Source organism: Suncus etruscus, chromosome 9 (genome assembly GCF_024139225.1).
Source record: "Suncus etruscus isolate mSunEtr1 chromosome 9, mSunEtr1.pri.cur, whole genome shotgun sequence".
Lineage (NCBI taxonomy): Eukaryota > Metazoa > Chordata > Mammalia > Eulipotyphla > Soricidae > Suncus > Suncus etruscus.
Genome location: NC_064856.1, coordinates 33,599,927 through 33,625,075, shown reverse-complemented (window position 1 = coordinate 33,625,075; position 25,149 = coordinate 33,599,927). Strand labels below are relative to the sequence as shown.

At 43.3% G+C, this 25,149-nt stretch overlaps 1 protein-coding gene and 1 non-coding gene across 2 annotated transcripts in view; both read left to right on the top strand.

Moving 5' to 3' along the window:
* Positions 1 to 2,171, top strand: part of BCAS1 (brain enriched myelin associated protein 1) — an 81,640-nt gene extending 79,469 nt beyond the window's left edge. Inside the window, exon 11 of the mRNA XM_049780550.1 lies at positions 830 to 2,171. Within this exon, the coding sequence (XP_049636507.1) occupies positions 830 to 875 (46 nt within the window). The 3' untranslated portion in view covers positions 876 to 2,171. The remainder of the gene's footprint in view (positions 1 to 829) is intronic.
* Positions 2,172 to 10,146: 7,975 nt separating this feature from the next.
* LOC126019537 (U2 spliceosomal RNA) lies at positions 10,147 to 10,336 on the top strand. Its single transcript, XR_007499206.1, has one exon. It is a non-coding gene; the product is annotated as a U2 spliceosomal RNA (small nuclear RNA).
* The last annotated feature ends 14,813 nt before the right edge of the window (positions 10,337 to 25,149 follow it).

Sequence of the window (25,149 nt, the reverse complement as noted above, 5' to 3'; positions counted from 1 at the left end):
GCTTCTCCCAGAGGCTGGCAATGGTTTGTTACTGCTTCTTATCCTGGCCAGAGAGAACTCAAGAGAGCAATCTTTTCATACAACTACTTACTTGCTCGGTTTATTTGTTCTACGGCAAGAAAATCTAACCAAAGAGGACTCAATACATCTTTGGGAATCCAGTTGTAAATTAGTTCCAACTCCCTTTGGCAGTTTTGTGGATGGGTGTTTCTTCACGCATTAATCGGAAATACTAATTCTCAAACCTTACTGTGTTTGCAAAGAGTAGAACTCCCAGTTTCTTCTCCAGTATACCCAGAAAACTTCTGGCTCTGTCCCCTCTTTCCAGTACTGTTAAGGTCCAGAAATCGAAGGACGAGACCACACAAATTGGAGTAAAGTTTAAACTTTATTCCGCCTGCCAACAGCTCCTAACTGACCGTTCAGGGTTCTCTTCCAGGAGAGATGAAAGAACCCTGCCCAAGGTCATGTGAATGGGGTTATATAGGGATATAGGGTGTTCTAGCTTTCTGATGATCTTTAAAATAATTGGCTCTTGTCTAGGGGTCCCTTCCTATTGTTCCCTTGTCCTTCCCTGATAAGCTATTTAGTATGGCCAGGTAGACTAAGGCGGGTTCTATGGAAATAGGCTCACACCATGCGGTCCTTACAAAATGGTGTTTCTCCCTCCTCAGAACCTAAAGAAGCCTGCCATGTGGCTTTTACAAAATGGCGTCCCTCATTCAGAATTCAGGTCCCAACAGTACCAGAGCAGTAAGGGTGTCCAGGCGGGGAGGGAGGCGAGGCCTTGTTAAAACTCAGGTACTAATCTATTTCATGTTGGTTTCAGGTGTTTGGCCAGATGGGGCTTTGCCAGGGTCAAGAAGAAGATGTGACCCTCCCAGGAACGGAGTTGCTAAGTGGACGGGCACCCAGGAGGAAAAAAGAAAAAGGCAAAACCAGTCCCCCTGCTTTCCTTGTCACCACTTCAGGGACCTCAGACTGACACTGGCAGAGGAACCCTGTGCAAAAGCATGGTCCCACAGTCCTGGTGTTCCCTCCATCACTTAGAGAAGTCCAGAAGAGAAGGGAAGAGGGAATGAAATCCTGAGATTAGGTTCTTGCCTGTGATCAATTGAAGATCATTCTTAATCCCTCCATGCCACTTCTCTCCATCCTGCCAAGTCCCCTTGTTTGTCTGCAAGCAATCCAGATGGTTTAGGATCCCATTAATTCTATTTCAGTGGACCAGAGTCTAGAATGTGTATCCTGCTAGCTGTAGGTAGCTGATTAAAATCTGGACCTAACCTAACAAAGGTCCTGAAATCCAAGGGTCCCAAAATAAACTGCAGTTAAAAGAAAATAAAAGTAGCCAGAATAAAGCTAGGGAAACTGATTTTCCTGAACCAACCCCATTCCCAAATACTGAAAACAATCCCTGCTGAAATGTGAGATTCCCAGAACCAATTTTCATCACTCTTCCCTTGTACCCAGTTAAACCATTTTAAGGCAGCAATTGGCATGTAGGGAAGAGTTAAGCTGTTCTGGGGACTCCCCTTAGTCTACCTTTCAGGGGGGGGAAAATGTCACACTGGCCCACTGGAAATGAGGGATCCTTTAGAAAGGAAAAAATTTACTTACTGAGCAGCAAATTCAAGTTAATTTGTAATTTAGATATTTAGTTTGAAGCCTTTAAGCCGTTAGAGACAGCTCCAAACCCAATTGCATAAATTGGGTTTCTGGGGGAAACCAGAAAGTGAAGGCTTTCCTTTGCTTCTCTTCCCCCAGAAAGGTCCTCAGTGATGCCTCTCCATTTCCTGCCCCTTATTGGGCTCTGCCTAGGTAACAGTAAACGCTAGTGTTAGAATTGGAAGAATCTAATCTGCCTTAGATGAAGCTCGCTTCAGTGTATGTGGATATGTTTTCTCATTGACAGCCCTAGACCCTAAACAGAACTGAATCACCCCTCTGTCTCATTAATTTTTGGGGACACTGGCCTTCACTAGGATGCTTTTGCCTTTTATTTTCACCCAAGGGAGCCCTTCCAAACCACATGGCTCCAGCTGTGGTTCTGGCCCAGTTTGCCACTAGAGAAAGAAGGTCCTTGCTTCAGGTATAGAACCAAAGTGTTCCCTGACCACTTGCCAACACAGGTGAGGGTGGAGATAAACCAGGATGGGTTATTTTGTTTTCTTTTGTTTTTTGTTTGTTTGTTTTTTGAGAGGGAAGAGTACACAAAGCTAAGTTTAGGGCTTGTTCCTGGCTTTGTGCTCGGGAATCATTCCTGGCAGTGTTTGGGGGACCCTAGAAAGAAGCTGGACAGGAGAGTATGTCTGCATACAATGTCAGTTGGTGCCTTGGCAAAGGAATGCACCACAACACTCACCAGCCTCTAAAGCTCCACAAAGCCACACTCCACAACTACAGCACTTGGGAGAGAGAAGTCCAGCTTCCTCCCTAAACCATTTATTTGGAGGTATCTAGTCTCAATGGAGCTTTATGTGCAGAGAGCATGTGGCCTGCTTGGTGGTGAACACTTACTAAAGGAGAACTGGCATATCCTAATATAAAGTGAAGATTCCATGACACACACCCTAGGGAGAGTTATCGAGTCATAGATGAGGCAGCATGTGGTTAGAAGGAGGAGGAAACTCAGCCTGACTCTGGGCTTTGAGGGGGGCCCACTCTGCATGTTCATGGGTTAGTGCAATCTAAAACCAATGCTAAGTAAAGACTGGAATGTTAGATCCATGATTGGGGTTCTGGGTCCCCCATCCTTGGTTTCTATCACATCCTTGGTTTCTAACTTCACATGAGAACTGATACTCAAAGGCAAGGCAGGAGCTGAAGCAATAGTACAGTAGGAAGGGTGCTTGCCTTGCATGCTGCTGACCAGGGTTTCATTCCTGGCATCCCATAGGGTTCCCAGAGTATTTCCAGAGTGATTCCTCTCTGGTCTTTCCTGTCTCCTCTACTCCACCCCACCCCACTCTACCATGAATGTCAAGCCAATACCTGGACATGTAAGGACACCAGAGAAGTGGTGGAGTGGATGCTCAGAGTAGAATATGATGTGAAGTGAGTTGTCTCATACTCTAAAATGAATGTTCTTCACCCAAGGTTAATCACTCTTATCTCATTCACCAGCTCAGGTGACCATCCAATAGTCTGAGGGCCAGATCCCAGAAGGATCATCATATCCTCACCAGAAATGCATCAAAGCACAAATTTTCATGTCAGTTTTAACCCCACCAGATCAAAAACAATAGGGGTTACTTCCCATGTACCAGCGCATGTACCCTGGTCAGCAGCGCGCACACACACACACACACACACACACACACACACACACATACACGTGCATGCACGCATGTACAGATATGTTTTAACTAACCTCCTGGTGGTTTTTATGAGACAAGTGTTAAAACCACTGATTTAGACATCAATCCTCCTTACAAAACACCAGCTGAGTGTTGAGCCCAACACCAGCCTGGAAGATGCCAAGCTAATAAGTGCTTGGTGTTATTATCTTGCTTACCTGTGGTGTTATTATTACCTTGTTTACTTAACCTTGAATTAACCTTCTGCCCATTTGACAATGAGGAAGCCAAGACTCAGAGAGAAAAAGTCCAAAGGCAGCATGGCAGAGTCAAGGTTGACACCAATGGAAGGTCTTAGAGGCACATCTAAGACTGTGGAATAAGCAGGCAGGCAGAAAGATACTATAAGTGCACTCTAAAACAAAAAAGTGGGGCATAGCATACGGCATGGCCAGAGATTGCAGGGAGAGAAACTGACTCTTTGCGGGGGGGGGGGGGGGGGGGGGAGGGGTCACTGAGCTTACAGAAAGAATAGCACGTAGTTCAGCATGGTTGGGGAAGGTCGCAGGATGGGAAGATGATTGAGGGCTGCAGAAATGGGTACAAGCTAGATCCTTGGGGATCCATGTTCTCCGGGGCCATTAGGGAACCCTGAAGAGTTCTAAACAGGAGGCAGTAGCCGATTTGCACTTAAGGTTTCAGGTAGAGAGAAATGCAAGCTCAGTCACTTCCTAGTCACTACGGGGCCTGAGCATCCCCACTGGAAATTACAGACAAATTTTTCAATTTCTTGGAAAAGTCTAAGGAAAGCCCAGTAGTTTATAATCCACTTCAGGGCATTGGCCCCCAAAAGGCTGCTCCCGGGTTCATTCCCAAGTGTCTAAAATGAGCCACACCTGTGAGACCTTGTGAACATGAATGAGTTTGGGCTGTACACGGTTGAGCAAGATCCTTCTTTTTTGGGTGCCTCAATTTATACCTGTGTGGTGAAAGGAACCAGGCAAAGGTCTCAGATTAGAAAAGAGGTAGTAATAGGGCAGAGCAGCAGGACAATAGATAGACTACAGACGCGGGCACCAAGCACTGAGGCCCAGCAGGTGACCCCAGGGATCACCCCCTCTTCCCTTCCCAGGGCTCAAAATCCACCCCCTCACTGCTATCACCCCCCCTTCCCTTTCCAGCAGCAAGCAAGCCCACTTATCCCAGAAGAGAGAAAGGAGAGAAGGCAAAAAGAGTTGTTTTTCCTGGGGTGCTTCTCACAGCTTTGCTCCCCCAGACCCATGCAGTTCCACTAACTTCCTACTGCCCACTCCTTCTGTTTTCTTCCCTTTGCTTGTTGGTGGTTGTCTCCCAGGCCATCAGGGACCTGGGGCATGTCCCATCACCTCATCTGTGTCCCCCTCAACCCCATGGAGAATCTTTCAGCCAGGGGAGAGAAGTCACCCTGTCAGTCTCCCTTCTCTCATGGGACAAATTTGAGGTACCACAAGGCTCCCCCAACAAGATGGACCCCCCCCAGCCACCCCAGTAGTTGCTCACCTGTGAAAGCCCACTGTTGGCTGCTTCCCAAATAAACCACTTGCCTTCACATGCAGCCTCAGATTCTGTGTCCAAGCTGCTGTCGGGCCGGACTGCTGGGCAGAGCTGAGGGGTATACACACACACACACACACACACACACACACACACACACACACACACACACACACACACACACACACGGCTGGAAGGAACTGTCATCCCATGTCATGGATGGAGAGGGAAAAGGTATGCTAGGGGGAATCCCCAAAAGCAGTTCTGGAGATATTGGGTTAATGCCCTGCTCAAGGAAGGAAAAGGATCGAGGAATGGTGTGAGTTAGGTTCCCACCATACTGTGGTTCCATGACCACCTGACCCAGGTTTATGGAACATCATAGGTGGGAGAGGGGGACAAGGGGACCTCACTTAACTGCTGCAGATTAGAGCAGTATTTCTACACTGGGAGCATGTGGGCTCTCTGTGGACCCAGGATATTGCCAGAGGGATATGCAGAACATGCAGAACATGCAGAACAGCGAATCCCATAGGAAGACAGGGTGGGAAGGAAGAAAACAAGATAGTGAGAGGTCAACGTGGAGACCAGACCAGGGACAGCAGGGCCCAACAGGGGGCTGGCACCTGCACCCCATAAAGCCTGTACATGGATCCTTCTGGAACTGGAGGTCGACACCGCTTCTTCTGCCCCAATTCCCAACTTCCTGCTCCTTGGGCCTTTGACCAGGCTCCACTTTCTCAGAGACTGGACGTAAAGGAGGGATCTGCTCAGCCCCTCCAAGCTGGGTAGGAGTAAGGGAAGGCACAGAGCTCACCCCACCACCCCATATCTGCTGCACCCTTCCCAGAAGCAGAGCTGTTTTAAAAAAAAAAAACAAAAAACAGGAAGCTACATCTCAGTGACAGAGGCTGAGTGAAACTCAGGCCCAATCTTCCTCCTAGAGAGAATTCCTCCAACTCTTTGACACAGGCTCCTTCAAAAGGCAGGCTCCTGGGCCAAGATCTCTGGGTTTGCTTAATCATTTCCTCTGCAAATGCATAACCTCAGAAACCATGAAGAAGAGGTGGTGAGAAAGAAGGAGGCGGGAGCTGAAATGTTTTCAGGCGACCACAAGATAGGACAGGAAATTCTGGAAAGGGGAGGGCTGGGAGGAGGGGGCCCTTTGCTTTCATCCTACCGGGCTGCAGAGGCCTGGAAGAGCAATTCTGCAAAAAGGACCAACTGGTGGAGAATATTCCAGAATATTTCAGAACAGTCTTCAGAGACTGACACCAATCTAGAGAGATGCATAGCTGCCTTTTTCAGTGGCTGCTGAAGACAACTGTAGCAGAAAATTCAGTGATGCCTGCTCGCACCAGAAACTAGGAACACTGGTTGGTTTCAAGCTTGCTGGGCTCCCAGTGTAGACAGAGAGTGGGGTGGCGTCCCAAACAGGCTAGTTACCTCCCCCACTGACTCAGCAGTTGTGAAAAGTTAGGTTACTCACTGGCAAGGTCAGGTGGCTGACCCTAGGTTGTTTGGTTTTTTTTGATCACTATAAAACAGACTGGAGGGATAGTACCCAAGGATAAGACACTCGTCTTGCATGTGGCTGATTAGGATTCAATCCCAGATGGTCCCCCAAGCCCTGCTAAGAGCAATCCCTGAGAGAGAGCCAGGAGTAAACTCTGGGCACCACTGACTATGATCCCAAAAAATAATTAATTAATTAATTAATTAATTAAAATCCCTGAAAGATAATACCAGGCTTCTATTTGTAAATAAAAATAAAAGACTATTTCCTGGATTTTTATTTTATTCCTATTTTTACTTGAGTTTTAAAAGTTAATATAGCTTAGGTAGTTACAATAGTGATAAAGAGGGGACCAGAGTAATAACATGATGGGTAGGGTGTTTGCCTGGCACACAGCTGATGCAGGTTCAATCCCCAGCATCCCATATGGTCCCCCGAGCCTGCCAGGATCGATTCCTGAGCTTAGAGCCAGGAGTAACCCCTGAGTGTTGCCAGGTGTGGCCCCAAAACAAAACGAAATAAAAAGATTATGTTTTTATATGGTGCCTAAGAGGAAATGAAGGGAAGTGGGGAAGAGAGGGAGGGGGAGAGAGGAATAGGAGGGGAGGGAGAGGGAGAGAGAGAGAGAGAGAGAGAGAGAGAGAGAGAGAGAGAGAGAGAGAGAGAGAGAGAGAGAGAGAGAGAGAGAGAGAGAGAGAGAGAGAGAGAGAGAGAGAGAGAGAGAGAGAGAGAGAGAGAGAAGCAAAGTGTCCTCCATAGAAGCAGCCTAGGATGAGGGGAACAAGACAGGAGAGAAACTGGGGGAATTGGTGGCAAGAAATGAACACTGGTAAAGGTATGGGTGGTGTTATGGTTGTATATTGTGTTATTGTGTTATTGTATATTGTGTTGGGTTGTATGTTGTGTTATTGGTGGAACTCAACCACCAATAAATTTTAACTCTGTATCTCATGGTGATTCAATTTAAAAAACTTTTTTTTAAAGATTATGGTTTCCATAGAGAAAATTACTTCACCCACCACCAATGTTCCCAAGATGGTATGCCACTGTTCCTTTGTCATTTCTAATCTGGTTCTCTTCCCTCCCCTCCTTCCCTGGAGACTCAGAGTTACATGCTCTCTTAATCATTAACACAAGTCATTGTGTTTAGTGGTGATTTTTGTCTGGAATGGTGGGGGAATCCATTTATGTTAGTCCAGCAGATAAAATGAAATGGGATGTGCTGGGATGGAACAGAGCAGAATGTGGCACTTGAGGTATTATGTAGGGACTCGGGGATTACTGAGAAGGGGTAGAATCATTGTAATTAAAAATACAAGTGAAAAAATTCATGGCGAATTTCTCATGACTCTAAGCTACAATGCTCTAAATCTGGACTTTATCATTTTTTGGTGGATAAAAGTAGGGAGTCTGAAGACTGCCAGTTTATCTCTTAGAATCTGCACAGACTGTGTGAGTTCAGACTGTTTCATTGATTTCTCCAAACTTGATTTCTTCAAGGGAGCCTAACACAACAAACAGAAACAGAGACTGGAATGCAAAATTCTGGGGCCATGTATTCAGACAATGTCATTTGCCACTCTGTCTGGTATCTCTTTGCCTTGTTCTCAGAATGTGAATATCTAGGAGTCACATCACTTCCTCTGTATGTGTATGTGTGTGTGTGTGTGTGTGCGTGTGTGTGTGTATGTGTGTGTGTGCTCACGCACGCAGGAACATGTGGGTGGATCTAAGGATCAAACTCAGAGCCTCACAATTCAAGGCAAGTGCCCTACTGCTGAGCCATATCCATGTCACGTGTCAAACTACTTACTTCCTTTTTCATCTTTGTATCTCTCATTTACTAAACTCACAGGCCAAGAACTTTTCATATGATTTGGAAAACCAAAATTAATTTTACAAATGCTATGTAGCCTGTAAATATCATGTGCAAGCCTTTTTCAACCAAATTTGTATACAGTTTGTTGCCAGCTTGTCAATGACTAAAAAGAATGTTAGAGCAGCCATTGGATAGACAGAGACCAGAGTCACAGATGCATCCAGTGGAAACTTCTAATGCAGACAAAGCTTCCTCTTCAGAGGAGTGGATGGAAATTGAGCCCTTATATAAAGAAAGGCAGAAAGATGACTGCTGACTTATCACTCTATACCTAGAGAGAGCTAGCCATACCCATGAAAGGCCAAATAAAACTATTTTGAAACAAGAAAAAGCTGAGCAAATCCATTACCAGCACTTGCTGATAAAATAAAAGTCTAAAGAAAGTTCTTAAGGGAGAAAACATATGGACTTGGGGGAAGAATGGAAAATTAGAAAGATAGGAAGAGTCACAGAAGGATAAAGGTTTGGGAGAATCTAAATGCATATTGGTTGTATTAAAAATAATTTTAGAGGCCAGAGAAATAGCACGGAGGTGGGGCATTTGCAGAGGGATGCAGAGGGATGGTGGTTCAAATCCCGGCATTCCATATAATCCCCGAGCCTGCCAGGAGCGATTTCTGAGTTTATAGCCAGGAGGAACCCTTGAGCGCTGCCAGGTGTGACTCAAAACAACCATAATAATAATAATAATAATAATAATAATAATAATAATAATAATTTTAAAATGTCCCATGGATTTGGCCAACCCAAATTCAATCCCTGGCATCCATATAATCCCCTCAGCCTGCCAGGAGTAGCTCAAAAACAAATAAAAATAAATGTCCCATGGAATTTAAAATAAATGTAGCCTTAAATTACATGGAGTCAGAGCACAACAGGCAGACAAAAAGGGCTGCAAAGATGGTACAGTGAGTAAGACGCTTGCCTTGCATGCAGCTATCATAGCACTACATATGGTTTTTTGATCCTTATTAAAAGTAATCCCTGAGCACAAATGAATATGACCTCAAAACAAACAAAAATAGATGGCCACAAATGCAGTCACCATGTTTGAACCAGGCCAGCTTTATAAACTGTTGAACGAGATGAAAACCTAGCCTTGAAAGATTATGGCTACACTGGTCCATGCAGCAGAAAGCTGGCCATCTTGGGGAGAGAAGATAAGCCAAGCCCCTACCCTACCAAAACCACACTTGCTTCCTCCATCACTCAGAATCACTGTTTTCTCAATGTCCCTGTCTCATCTCTCACCCTCTATGATTTCCTTCAGGGACACTAATCTGACCACACTTCATGTATGACAGTTTCTTGGGCTGATATCACTAAAGTTTTTCAGAGTGCCGACACTCTCCCTCTGTGTCTTCCCTCCTCCAGAAAGCGTGAAAGCTGAATACATGCCCCTAAAAGTCATAGTATCAATACTGTTTTGAATTTCTGGACAACTTCATTTGTTTAATGTTGTCATCCCTAAAGAAATATCCCAATTTAACAGGATGGACAGCTAACAATAAAAGCTTACTAAGTCTTCTGTCATTGTATTAATGACTTCATTGGAGATACAATCATTTTCACAAATGTGCTTGATACTGTTCTTTTTCTTTCTTTTTTTTTTCTCTTCCATTTTATTTTTTCTTTCTATTTTTTTCAATAACTTGCTTTCATTATCTGGAAACAAATGTATTATGATCAAATGTGTCAACTATGTGATGCAATTTTTTGGGGGGGTAAACTAAACCCAGTAGCCCACAGGGTTTTCTCCTGCCTCTGCACTCAGAAATCACTCATGACAGTGCTTGTGGACCATATGGAATGCCAGGGATCTAACCAGGGTCAGCCACGTGCAAGGCAAATGCCCTACCCACTATGCTATCACTCCAGCCCATGCATTTTCTTTAAATAAATAAATAAATAAATAAGTAATCACTTCTCAGCCTTTTGACTAAGATGAAGTGAGCATCTGTTCTTATAAGTTTAGTGTCTGATATGTCCTCTATCCGAGGACAATACATTAAATGGATTTTTGGAGCAGGGAGTTGGCATAGGAGATTTCTCCTTCCATTCCACACATTGACCTGATGTTGCAGTACTTTCAGGAATGGTGCACAAAACAGAAATAAATAAATAAATAAATAAATAAATAAATAAATAAATAAATAAATAAATAAATAAATAAATATCCCAAAAGGCAAACAAGGAGAAAATAAAATTAAACAGGTCCTATATTCTCTATATAGCCAGAGAAGAAGTAAAAGTACTAAATTTATTAGGCTTTAATAAATCAGGAATCAAATTTGTAATCCATAATGCAACAGCAACAGTGAGAAGAAATACAGGAATAACAAGCTGGCAAATGATACAGAATGACTTAAATAAAAAGCTCATTTGTCTAAAAGGTCAAAAGGAAGAGACAGGGGGACTCATAATGGAATTAATTGAAAACCACTAGTAATATATTTGTAGTCTATTCCCTAGTCCATTATGAATTACTCCAATTAAAAGCCAGATTGCATACTAAATGAAAAAGCAAACCCCCAATTATTCTCTGCATTGGGGAGACAAACATTAAAGATGAACAGAAAGAATGAAAATGGACATTGTAAGCACACACTAACCAGAAGAAAATTAATTAATCATCCTGGTATCTAGGGAAGCAGGTATATTTGTTGGGGTCAGGGCTCACACCCTGCAAAGCTCAAGGCACATTGCGGTGGTTTGGAATAAACAACACTCTAGCCCTCTGAACCTTCTCTCCATAACCAAAGCAAGTTTGGCTGTTTCTGATTGTTCTGTTTGGGGGTCACATCCAGAGGTGTATAGGGATCACTCCTGGCTCTGCACTCAGTGATCCCTCCTGCCTGTGTTCAGGGGACCATATTGGGTGTAAGAGATTGACCTGGGCTGACCCCATGCACACTACAAGCTGTATTCTATCCCTGGTCCCAGTTTGGTTGTTTTTTAATGGGTTTCCCCAGTAATGCTCAGGAGTTGGGGGCCCATGAATGGTTCTCAGACAATCTGGGCCAAGGATGTGGTGCTGATCAAGCCTTGCTGGGATTACCTGGGCCACACCCAGATGTGCTCCAGGAAACCATGAGTTGCAGAGGATCAAACTTAAACCCCCTGCTAGTCATGTACCCAAACCACTGTACTACCCCACAACTTCAAAACAAGTACATTTCAAGGTAAAAAAAATCACTTAATAGAGAGATTTTTATAGGCAAATCCATGCAAAGACACACACATATATAAACAGCATCAGGGCATTTGCCATGCATGTATAAGGCCCTGAGTTTGGTCCCTAGATTCATACACATCCCTACGTTTTTGTAGAATTAGAATTGTTTTAGGTTTATTGTCCCTAATACTAATTCTAAAGATTGAGATTTAAAATAATTCCAAGTCTACAGTAACTCAAATATTTCCATGTACTTTATGTAAAGTAAAGCAGACTATATGGTATAAAAGGAAGAATGAAGAAATTCACAATTCTCCCCTGGACTCCAGGCCTTCCCTGGGTGCAGGCCCTGATGGCCAGAATTGGGTTCAGGTAGACTCAGGGGTCCTCAGGCTTCCCCCCTCCCTCCGTACTCCAGCGGAGAGGTGCATGGGGAGGAGGGCAGGCAGATATCTGGCTTCCGGTTTCCTCTTTGATTCTGGAGGCCAGCTCTTGCCAGGTATGGGGTTTGGGGAGGCCCCATGCCAAAGGCCTTCTCCCTAGCCTGGGGAGTGCTGGGAGGCTTGGCAGGCCCCCAGCCATCCCCCTCTTTCTCCCCTGGACTCCAGGCCTTCCCTGGGTGCCGATTCAGGTGGACTCTATAGGGGTCATCAGGCTTTCTCCCTACACTAATGAGAATGCGCTTTAGGAGGAGGGTGGGCCATAGCAACAATAGTTTATGTTGGGACAGTCACTGGAAATTTTTTCTCCTTGGTCTCCATTTCAAAAACCACGCAGGGACTAGTGCCCCCACGTGTACAATATATATTGATAGTATTATATGCATATAGTTTATATACATAATATCCATCTTGTATTGTGACCTTGATACTGCCCTACAAAGCTCATTTCTAATCTTGTACTGCCTCAGTTCAACCATTATTTCCCCCCACTTACCCATGTAGGTGCAGTTCATGACAGGAAACTCACCACATAGAGTGATGAGTGCAGTTAGAGAAATAACTACACTGAAAACTATCATAACAATGTGAATGAATGAGGGAAATAGAAAGCCTGTCTTGAGTACAAATGTGGGTGGGGTGGGGAGGAGAGAGATCTGGAAAATTGGTGGTGGGAATCTTACACTGGTGAAGGGGGTGTTCTTTACATGACTGTAATCATACAACTGCAATCATATTTGTAATCACGGTGTTTAAATAAAGATAATTTAAAAAAATAAATTCACAATTATAGTAGACCTCAATGTCTCTAAGTATCTAATAAATAAAAAGACAATAAAAGTGAAAAGTTTTACTCAACATAATTTACATCCTTGGCTTCAAATGACATGCAACAAAGCAATCAAGAACTGCACAAGGAATTTTTTCAAGCACACATAAGATATACACCATTGTGTGTGTGTGTGTGTGTGTGTGTGTGTGTGTGTGCGAGGTTATAAGATGCATCTCAACAAAGACTGGAGTATAAAGACAAAGAAAATATATTCCACAATAACAGAAATTAGTTGAACATCAAAAAGCAAAGAATACACTGCACTAGAACACTTTATCAAAGACAGGGTACATTTATCATTCATAGGATATGTTTTTCCATTTCCCCAAAGGTGCTTAATCTGCCATTTTCCTCTCCAATTGGCTTTTAATTCTATAATTAAAGCTCCATTAACATGATTTTCCAGGGAAGGAGCAAACTGCCCCAAAAATGACATTTCTCCTTCCAGCCCCAGGAAAGAATCACTTGTTGGGGGCCATTAGCTCATTCATTTCCTGCAGGAGCAGGATTCAAGCAAAATGCCAGAAATACCACAGTCTGAGGGTTGAGGGACCAGGTAGGTCATAGTCGGAGGGAGCTGTATCACTCATGTGCTTGATTCCACATTCTGACCTGAGCCCCAGATGCTATTTAGAGGAGCTTTGTGTGGTCACTATGCAGGCAGAAAGGTGAAGTAGCCAACCCAGGTTTCTTCTTCTGCATCAAAACTGGTCCCCTGAGCACCACCAGGGCTCATTCTTGACCACAGAGTCCAGGAGTAAACTCTGAGCACTGCTGGGTGTGGCCCAAAATCCAGAAAGAAAAGAGAAACACACAGTGCAGACACTTAAAAAGGACATTTCTCGGGCCCGGAGAGATAGCACAGCGGCGTTTGCCTTGCAAGCAGCTGATCCAGGACCAAAGGTGGTTGGTTCGAATCCCGGTGTCCCCTATGGTCCCCCGTGCCTGCCAGGAGCTATTTCTGAGCAGACAGCCAGGAGTAACCCCTGAGCACCGCCGGGTGTGGCCCAAAAACTAAAAAAAAAAAAAAAAAGGACATTTCTCTAAGTGCTTTCTACCAAGATTACAAGTGAGTATTATTAAAACTGCACACTTGGTAGCAATGTGCTATGAAGCAATAGAAGAGGTACTTCTTCATTAATGCTCCATAATTGTTACAGTGGCACCTACTCCATGTCATGCTATGGCTGCCATCTACTTTGGGTGCAGACCAGGGTGAGGTCAGAGAGCAGGAGAGACCAAGGGTTGCTCTCCTCAGGCTGCCAGTTTAATAAGAAAGGTCAGAGAAGATACAGGAACAATAGCTAAAGCTTTACTTAAGGGGACAGTAGCCCCCAAAAGAAATCAGGAAAAGGGAATTGGAGGTGGACAATGCCAGCTTTTCTCTACAGAGAGGACTTCTGAGTGTGGACATCAAAATAAGGGTCTGGGGTCAGAGTGGTAGGGTGTTTGCCTTGCACAGGCCAACTAGGACAACCCTGGTTTGATTCCTGCATCCCATATGGTCCCCCAAGCCTGCAAGGAGTGATTTCTGAGCACAGAGCCAGGAGTAACCCCTGAGCACTGCTGGGTATGACCCAAACAAACAAAACAACAACAACAAAATCAAAGTAAGGGGCTGAGTCTGATGACTAAGAGAGCCCCACCACCACTGAAGTCCACTTAGGAACACACATGTACATAGGACCAATGAATGAGATGCTAATGAACCTCCATATCTGCACTAGGGCATAAAGGGTGATGTGCAAAATATACCAGTGTATTTGAGCATATATACCCTAATGCACAATGTATGATGTGGGTAGTAAACTATGTATCTTAGTATATACTGGCCTGACATAACATATCAATGTATCTTAGTATAATGTAAATATAATAATATCTGATGTGGGTAACATACTAATGTGTCTTAGATATACATATATCCTGTCCAATGTAAATAATACATTAAATTATCTTAGTATATATAACAATGCCTGATATGAGTCATATATATACACTTATACTTTGTATGTATATTGTCTGATGTGAGTAACTTGATGTATTTAATATATACATTAACATAGTATATAAAGTAGTATGTGTATAATATACTAGCAAGCTAAGGCATACTAATAAGCTAAGGTATATACACTAATGTACAACAGGTGATGTGGATAATATGCTAAATAACTTAGTTTGTAGATCTATAAGTGAAATAGAGATATATATAGATAATATATTTGGATATACAACTAGTAATTCACAATGCATAATATGGGTAATAAGTATTTCTTAATACATCTAAGATTTGATGTGTGCTATGTATAAAATATTAATGTATTTTAGTATATGCACTCTATATACAAAACAATGCATATAATATACTGATTGTATTATATTATATTAATTATGCATGTATTGTACTAACTATGCATATATTATACTAATAGACCTAGGTACATACAATATTATAAGACATGAGTAACATAATAATGTATCTTAGTTTATTCACTAATGTTTAACGTCTGAGGCATGCTTGGGTTTGTAATCACTAATGATTAAGGTACACTAGGTATGATATATAAGCATGGCTGGGTATATACACAAATGGGTAATTTCTGATGTGGTCAACATGCTAATGTGTCTCAGGACATACATTATCATGTGAAGTAAAGTGCCTGAGTGTGTACACTGAAATGTGGGCAGTAGACAAATGTATCCTCATTGAAATACTCATGTCTATGACAATATATGGGGCATACTAAGATACATTAAATTGGGCCATGATAAGCTTGATGCCTTTAACTTATAAGAGAGGGGTGTGGGGTGTGTATGTGTGTGTGTGTGTATGTGTGTGTGTGTGTGTGTGTGTGTGTGTATGTGTGATAATTTAGCCAGGAACACTTGGTCAATCCCAGAGTAAATCTATGTTCAAAGGGACCCAAAATAACTATTCAACCCTGGTTTCCAGATACTTTCCGGGTGAAATCATTTCCTGCTTCTCTCACTGTCTTCTCCCTGCGGTGTTGACTTGTTTTATGTGCTGAGTTGGCTTCCTCATCTGCTTCATTTGGAATGGTGAGCACCCTGAAAAAACAAGTGGAATTCCCATGGAATTATCAGGTACTCTGGAGACATGAGGAGGACACCCCACTTAACCTGCCATTTTTATCAAAGCTTGTTTGGTTTGTTCTTTAGGCAGTCTGTCTGATTCAGCAAAGTGCTAACAGGGTGAACAGAGAAGGCCCACAAGAGCCAGGCGGTCCTCCACCCCATGGACTCTGTGTAGCACAACTCACATCCATAGTCTGAGTGACATTACTGACATAATCTGAGAGAACATGCTGGAACTCAATTCTCATATAACCTCCATCTAAGACACTAGGCTTGATGAGAAACTTGCCTCAATTTCTTTACTGTTAAAGGGAGTGAAGTTACAGATAACTGTCATTGCAGAAGAAAATCCTTGCAGAGGAAGAACATGATGCAGTCTACACGGAGCAGAGATCTGGGTGCAGACTCACAAGGTGAGCATCTATAATTGACACCATGTTGCTCTTTCACATATTTCTTTGCCTTTTTTATTATCTATGTTACAACCCAATTTCTCATTTTAGTGAATAATAGAGGTGAGACCATCCCCATCATTCTATCTCCCCGAATCAATCATTTCATCATCATTAAGTACCTGATGTATCACAGCTTTTTATTACGCTCAATAAAATGCATATTGGCTGCTTAACTGGCCGATTTGATGCAGACTATTTTGCTTAATGCTTTGTGTGTCTGGCAGTATGTCATACATAAACTGACCACTCACATTCTTTGTTAAATTAAAGGATAATTTCATGGCTCTGTAACTTCAGGGACGATCTTTGGTGGCAGGGATAGAACCCAGTTTGGTCACAGGCAAGGTAGATACCCTGCCTGCTGTACTATCTATCAGGCACATAAGATTTCTTAAGATATTTGTAGAGGGCTGGAATAATAGCACAGCAAGTAGAGCATTTGCCTTGCACGTGGCCAGCCCTGGACAGACCCAGGTTCTGTTCCCAGGATCCTATATGATCCCCCAAGACTCCCAGGAGTGATTTCTTTTTTTGTTTTTGTTTTTGTTTTTGGGTCACACCCGGCGGTGCTCAGGGGTTACTCCTGGTTGTCTGCTCAGAAATAGCTCCTGGCAGGCATGGGGGACCATGTGGGACACCGGGATTTGAACCAATCACCTTTGGTTTTGGATCAGCTGCTTGCAAGGCAAACTCCGCTGTGCTATCTCTCCGGGGCCCCAGGAGTGATTTCTGAGTGCAGAGCCAGGAATAACTCCTGAGCACCACCAGGTGTGGGCCAAAAACCAAATAAATAAATAAATAAATAAATAAATAAATAAATAAATAAATAAATAAACCACCCAAATAAATATTTTTTTAAAAAAAGACATTTGTAGAACATAAGTTTTCTGAACACGATATCTAACTTGGGAATGCAAAAAGATTAAACCAAAATAGGCTCCCTAATTTGAAATCAGGCTCTAAAAATAAATAAATAAATAAAATTATTTTAATTAATTGCATGAGGGGCCAGAACAATAGTACTATGGGTAGAGATATTGCCATGCACATAGTGTCTCAAATTCGATCCCAGGATACACATTCAGTAAACCAAGCCCCGCCTGGCGTGATCACTGAGTTCAGAGCCAAGGTGTAGCACAAAAATAAAATTAAAAGAAATTAACTGCATGAGATAATAAAATCTTGGGAGGATTCTGCTCTTATTCACAAGCATTGCTTTTTACTCACACACCCTTCCCAATTGTAATTAAAAACCCAATTTCTCCAAAATATCTCAATAAGTGTCAGGAGATTTTTGTTTTGGGTGATGCATTTGTAGGGAAAGATTAGGCCACACCCGGCGCTTTGTGCTCAGGAGTGATGCCCTGCAGTGCTCAAGGACCATATAAAGTGTCAGAAATTAGAACCAGGGTCAGCCAGATGCAAGGCATATGCCTTAAGTCATGTGATCTCTCTCCAGCTGCAGGAAGTTGGTTGGTTTTTGTTGTTGATTTTGCTGTTGTTGCTGCTGTTGTTGTTGTTGTTGTTTTAGGGTCATATCCTGTGAATAACTCAGGAGTTATTCCTCACCCTGTGCTCAGAGACCATATGGGATGCTGGGGATTGAACCCAGGTCAGTTGCATGCAAGGCAAACGCCCATCTACTATGCTATTGGTCAGGCCCCTCCAGGAAAATTTTTGATATATTCAAGAATGCAAACAACTACAAATCCGCCCATAGCTAATATCCACACAACCAGAGACATAGAGGGCTGGGGAAGCCTCTGTTAACTCAAACTCTGGTTAACTAAACTTGATCTTTTCAGAGATGCAGAGAAAGAGTTTTAACCACAAATTAAATATTCTGAAGCAGCATCTTCAAATCCTGGACTGATGTAGTGGTATCTCCATCCCCTGCGGTTCGTGAGGAGCAGAGGGTGAGTCAGCGAGAAGACTTGCAGCAGAGGCAGCAGCTGCACCCCCACAGTCCACCTCTCAGCCAGAAGAGCACAGTGGTCCAATATGGAGTCTCTGAGCTTAGCAGCCTTAAGTTGGAACCATGGCTTGGTCACATGTTTCCTTGCACCCCAGGGGCGAGTTGGCTGTGATCAAGACAGCCTGCAATCTAAACCTGCCTGTCTCCAGAGCTGTAATGCTACTCTCTCCAAATTGTTTTTCTCCCGTTTGGGATGATATCCAAGTCCTTTGGAAAGGGGAGACAAAAACTCTTGCATCACTTCCTGCCAGAGGAGGCCTGGAGAGGTGCAAGGGTCCGTTTTCTAAGTGGCCTGCAGGGGGCGTCATGGACCAGTTCATCTGTGGTTGGAAGTGGAATTCTCTCACTGTGGGAATCAGAGAACTTTCAAGACATTTGTGCCCTGGCTCCACTTATCACCATGCTGAGACTGGGAGAAGGGGCTTCCTGTATGAAAAACTGCGAAGAACAGAATCTTTCCCCCACCCAACTATCCTTTCTTATTCCGGCTTCTGAAATACGGTTCTCAAGTAGGGTGAGGAAAAAAATAAAATCAGGTAAGCTGAAAGAAAACCCCAAGGATGCACTAATTGTGAACCATCCATGCTATGCTCTTCATCCCATCTTGTCTTCAAAGGGAAACCAATAGGGAGGTGGAGTTTTTACACAGGAGAAAACTGGAGACCAAAGAAGTCACAGAATTTACTAGAAGCAACAACATTTCTGAGTGAAAAAAAAGGCAAGAATGTCACTTGAATTTTGTGGCAGGGTTTTCCGGCACTGGGTTGTGGGGCTTTGTACCATATGGGTACTAGAGAAAGGGTTCTACTTTGTACATTTCATGATATTTTTGTGCTTTGTCCGTGGAGAAGGGCCTAGCCTATCTGGGTTCAGTTCTACATTTTCTCATGTAAATTTTGTTTGTTTGGGGTTGGGAGGGTGGGGCTAGCACACCCGGCAGTGCTCACGGCTTAGTACTGGCTCTGCACTTAGGAATTATTATTGATGGTGCTCAGGGGATCATTTAGGATATCTAGGATTGAGCCCAAGTCGGCCATATGCAAGGCAAATGTACCCACTATACTTTCTCTCTGGACCCGTATTTGAGCATTCCTGGGTGAGGCTCAAAGACCACTGCACTGAAATAAAAACATCAAAAGTCCCAGACTTGAGAAGTCACAAAACACTGCTCACCACTCCACAATGCCTCCGACATTTAAAGCTTGGAACAAAGTTCTTTGCTGAGCCTTGCCCTTTACTGGCAGTTCAGATTTGTTGGGTATTGCCAGGATGGATCAAAGACCATTGAGAACCCACGGACGGTGACAAACACTGTCCAGACAGGCCAGTCTTCTGGGTCCCCACCTGGAAGGCCAACCCCTCTGTTCCCAGATGTGTAGGTAAGGTTCATAATGAGGGCCAGAAGAACCATAGAGGCCATAGCACACTCTAACTCAGTAACCACTTTTCTGACCAGCCAAGCCATTTCTCCATGCAAAGCAGAATTAACCCAATCATAAGACTCAAACATCTGTTTTTGTGTGTTTGTTTTCTGTGGGGGACACATCCAGCAGTGCTCAGGGCTTATTCCTGGCTCTGTACTCAGGAATCATTCCTGGCGATGCTTAGGGAACCATATAGGATCAAACCTGAGTCAGCCACATGCAAGCCCAGATCCCTCCCCGCTGTACTATTGCTCCAATCTCATTTTAAATCCTTTTAAGTATGCATAGCCCTGGCATTTGACATCTGGGCAAAAGGGTTGGGGAGTGCATGGGGAAAAAGCGTCTCTAAAATCTTTGGGCTACCTGCCTGGTTCCCGTCCTGCTTGGCTGCCTTCCCTCAGACATGATTTTCAAAACACAGTTTTAAAAACATTTCCTCTGGGGAATTATAAAGGCAATCATGTTTTTGATAGAAAATTGTTGTGTCAACAGAAATGCATGAAAAACAAAATCACCCATTTCCCCATCAACCAGAGAGAAAGCAGTTTTGACAATGAAGTGTTTTTCCTACTTTCCCCAGCTCCTTGTGCTTGGGTACCACTTACCTTGGTAAATACAACTGGGCACAGCCTTAGAGAGTTTTCTTTTATGCATGTTCAATCACACATCGCATGAGCAGCATTCACCCATGTTTGCAACTAAAAAGTGGAAAGCCTGAGTTTTAATAACTACCTCATCATTTATCCCATATATGATTGTAACATTTCTTCATTGCTCCATTGGTGAATGGTCTCTGGTGTCCTTCCCTATTTCAAGCCACATTTTCCCCAAGGAAATGTACCTTTTCCTAGGTAGTGTGTCCCTTGCCTACCATTCAAGCAAATTTGGATTTCCCATCAAATTTCTTTAGACATTTTCATATTAGAAAATCATAGGTATGATCTCAGCTGAGAAGTAAAATTCATGCTCTATTGTAAAAGTCCAACCCTTATAGGGAAGCTGAATAGTCTTGTGTTGAGATTTGGGGTGACCCCAGTGAAAAATCAACCAACAAAGAACTTTCCCTTGACTCTCTCCCCACCCCTCATCTTTGGGGACCTTTGTGTTCCTTTCCTCTTAACTTCAATTCCTGTCCCTTTCCCTCCCATTTCTCCCCCAAGATGTTGTAATCTTGTTTTCCATCTCACAGCTCTGCTGAGACAGCCCTTGCAAAAAGCCAACTGCATATGTTTCCAATTAGCTTTTAATTGCACAAGTGATGCAGAAATGCATATTCTTGGTTAATATAATTAACAGCTTAAAGATAAAGGTTAAAGTCTCTGTAAACCATCAATCCCAGATCTTGGCAACTTTCCCTTGGACAAGGGTGATATGGTTGTGTGTGTGTGTGTGTGTGTGTGTGTGTGTGTGTGTGTGTGTGTGTGTGTGTGTGTGTGTGTGTGAAAAAGAGAGAGAGAAGAGAGAGAAAGAGATCCATGCACTCATATGGAGGCACTGAGATCCTGTTTCTATATAAAAATATATATATATATATACTATCGGGCCGGAGATATAGCATGGAGATAGGGCGTTTCCTTGCATGTAGAAGGACGGTGGTTCGAATCCTGGCATCCCATATGGTCCCCTAAGCCTGCCAGGATCAATTTCTGATCATGGTTAACCATTGAGCACTGCTGGGTGTGACCCCAATATATATATATACATACTATGGGGGCCAGAGCAGTGCCTGCGCTAGCCTAGGACGGACCACGGTTTGATCCCCCGGCATCCCATATGGTCCCCCAAGCCAGGAGCAATTTCTGAGCACATAGCACAGCCAGGAGTAACCCCTGAGCATCACTGGGTGTGGCCCAAAAACCAATAAATAAATAAATACTATGTACCCTCTCTTTTTTGTCACTGATCCTCAGATTTTTGCAGTATAGTATGCCATGACCATGTTTTATTTACCTGTGACTTAACTCTAAGGATGGTCATTCCATGAACTTCATCACTACCCCATTCTTTCCTCATCTCTCTGTGCCTGCAGTGAGGGGAACTTTGTTTCACCAAGACAGCTCAGATACTGTCAATTATGTCTCCAGACATATGCCTCCTCCCATCTAGGGCATTGCCCCATTTTATTGTTTTGAGTTTGAGGTAACGTCCAGCAGAGTTCAGAGCCTACTCTGTATTCAAGAATTTCTCACAGTGGTGCCCTGGGACCATGTAGTGCTGAAGATTGAATTCTACATGCAAAACCTGAACCTCATCCTTATAAGCCATCACCCCAACCCATGAATTTTCCCCCAAAATTTCCCTCAACAGCCTCTTTCTTTCTCTCATGTCAATAATTTGTTTCTATTTTCTGGCTCCTTTCTGTGTTCCTTCAATCTTCAGCCCAACCCTTCCAAATACCCTTCATAGCCTTGCCCACTATTTCCTTTGTCCTTCATGGGCTTCTTCGTTTTCTCTGCCTGGGTGAGCTTGTGCACCCCCACAGAACTGGTAGGACCAACTAATCCCGGGGTTCTACACCACCAAGGTCCCATTCAGTTGCAGGTCAGGTTGCCTTATTGGAATCTACATGTGATGCACACAGTTTTCTAAAGAGGATATAGAACTCTAGAAATATATGCAGATGCTCACATTGTATGAACACTGGGAATTAATGTCAAAGAACATTTATCCTGTGTGGCCTTCAGAGTATTCTGAGGAAAATTCTACAAGGCAAATCCAGCTGGAAAATGCTAAATGGGCAAAATGTCTTAAGTCCACACAAAATGACTCTGAGGTCAGAAGACATCTAAAAGGGCTGGAGCATTGGCTCTGTTATAAGGTTGCTCTGGGTCCCCTAGTTACTATCAGGAGGGACACACAACAAAGAATCAGGACTAGCCACCAAATACCTCCAGGTGTGGGCCCCCCCCCAAAAAAAGAAGAAATCCCATTCCATTCCAGAACATTCTCATTTTAGAATAGTTTCCCTATGAGACAAAGAGAAAGGACAAGGAAAAGAAAGGATAAGAACCTATGTCTCTCCCAATTTAGAGGGTCTTCCTAGCACCATATTGCTCATAGAGCCAGGTTATCCTACAGTGGAGGCAACATTATAAAATTGAATCCAACCCTAACCAATCACCCTTCATCTGAGCATTCAACTATTGGACTTTCCTTCAGAGATCTGCCAGATCAGCTATGCAAGTCTGTAGCCTTCACAGAATCAACCAGTTGGGACTCAGGAATAACCATGTCCTGAGAAACTCAAGTCCTTTTCTTTACATCCTACTTCCTTACCTCAGCCACCTCAGATACACTTGTAGTTTCTGGTTCCCAAGAAATTGGCAACCTCTGAACCTCAGGCTACAATTCAACCTGATAATGTGCATATAAAACCCAGTGGAGTCAGACTATCTCAACCCACAACCCTCCCTCACTTCCTCCCCTTCTTTAATTCTGCCCCAGTAATGGCCGACTCATCAAATATTTGCCCAACCAACACTAAGAGCATGAGCTTTCCATCACTTAAATCAAGGGAGACACACTTCTTCACAGAGTTCTTCCCTTTGGCTCAATAAATCTCTTTTCAAATCGCTAATAAAGTTGAGCTTGCTCTTGACAGTGTGTTGGGGTTTAAGAAACTCCTGCTGATGGTCTTTAGCTCTCAGGAGAATCCTCTGTGCTCTGATTCTAATAGTGGGAGACAGAGCTACTGATGGACAAAGTCTCACACACTGAAGCCCCAGGAGACACAGTCAGCTTTACTCACAGTTCTAGAGATGCCACACAAACACACAGGGGCATGATCTGACATAGACACAGACAGAAATATACACACATATATACACACATATGCATACATAAACCCATACAGAGATACAGGCAAACATACAAAGACATGAAGATACATGCATAAATATACAGATACACAATGACAGCACATACCAATATTCACACAGACACATAAACCTCTACAGACAAACACAATGAGACACGCAGAGACACTTATATAAGAACGTTAACTTGTCTGGAGAGATAGTGAAGGAGTAAGGCATTTGCCTTGCATGTGACAGACCCCAATTTGATCCCAAGCAATGTATGTGACCCCTGAATCTGATCATATGTGTCCCATGAGTACAGAGCCATAAGTAGGACCTGAGCAACACAGGGTGTGATACCTCAAACCCACCAAATCCACCAAACCTTGCAAAAGAAAAAGAAAACTGAACTAAATGTTGTGCCTCCTTTGCAAGTAGAAGTGATCTTGTGCCACAACACTGGCCAATAAGATGTCAGAGTCTCTTGGTGGAAACCCCAAACTCCTTGAAGAGGAAAGCAGAAACAAAAACCTCCAGTGACCCTTTCTCTCTCCCAACTCCCATCTGAAAGACTATGGAAATATGGGGGAGCTCCACAAAGTCTGGTCTAAAATGCAAATGACCCCCACTGGATTCCTGGAGGAATCCTTGGATTCCTCATGCATGAGGAAAATATTTCATATAGTCTAAAAACTTGTTTAGACCAGATTGAAACTGGGTGTTCTTAGAAGCATACAAACGGGCCCGGAGAGATAGCACAGTGGTGTTTGCCTTGCAAGCAGCCGATCCAGGACCAAAGGTGGTTGGTTCGAATCCCGGTGTCCCATATGGTCCCCCGTGCCTGCCAGGAGCTATTTCTAAGCAGACAGCCAGGAGTGACCACTGAGCACTGCCGGGTATGACCCAAAAAAAAAAAAAAAAAAAAGAAGCATACAAACTACTTTCATAGTCAAAGTTACACTGAACAGTGTGGCTGTGTAGGGGACAAATGTATGCTCATTGGTTTTCCCACTAAAATATCACAGGACTGTTAATTCATATCTTCTTCATACTATCTCAGAATTTGTGCCTTTTGGCACAAGTACCATCTGCCATTAAATTAAGAAACTTCATGTAAACCCACAGTATGAATTATTTATTTATTTGGTTTTGAAGTCATTGGCAGCACTTCAGGTATGTATAACAACTTCTCTCTCAGGAATTACTCTTGGTGTTAGTAAAGGGACCATATAGAATGCAGGGAATTGAACCTGAGTCAGCAACATGCAAGGCAAGTATGTACATTTATCTGCTGTACATTTACCTCTCCTGCCCCATACTTGAACTATTCTTGTTTTGTTTTGTTTGGGGACCACACCAACTGAGCTTAGGGCTTATTCCTGACTCTGTGTTCTGAGATCATTTCTGGAAGGCTCAAGGGACCATATGGACTGCCCAGGATTGAACTTGCAAGATACAGTCTACCTGTTGTCCTTTCACTCTGGTCCCCATTAAAAAATGTGTTTGTTTGTTTGGGTTCTGCAACCAGTAAAGCTAAGAGATTAGTCCTATCTGTCTTAGGAGACCAGATGTAGTACTGGAAATCTAACCATGGTTGGCTGAATGTATGGCAAGCACTGTACTACCTGTCCATTACTCACTTCTCTATCTCTCTGGGCCCCAACCTAAAGCAATTAAACCCAGGTCTTTATTTACACTTGGTACTGGAAGCTAAGTACCTTTCCCCAC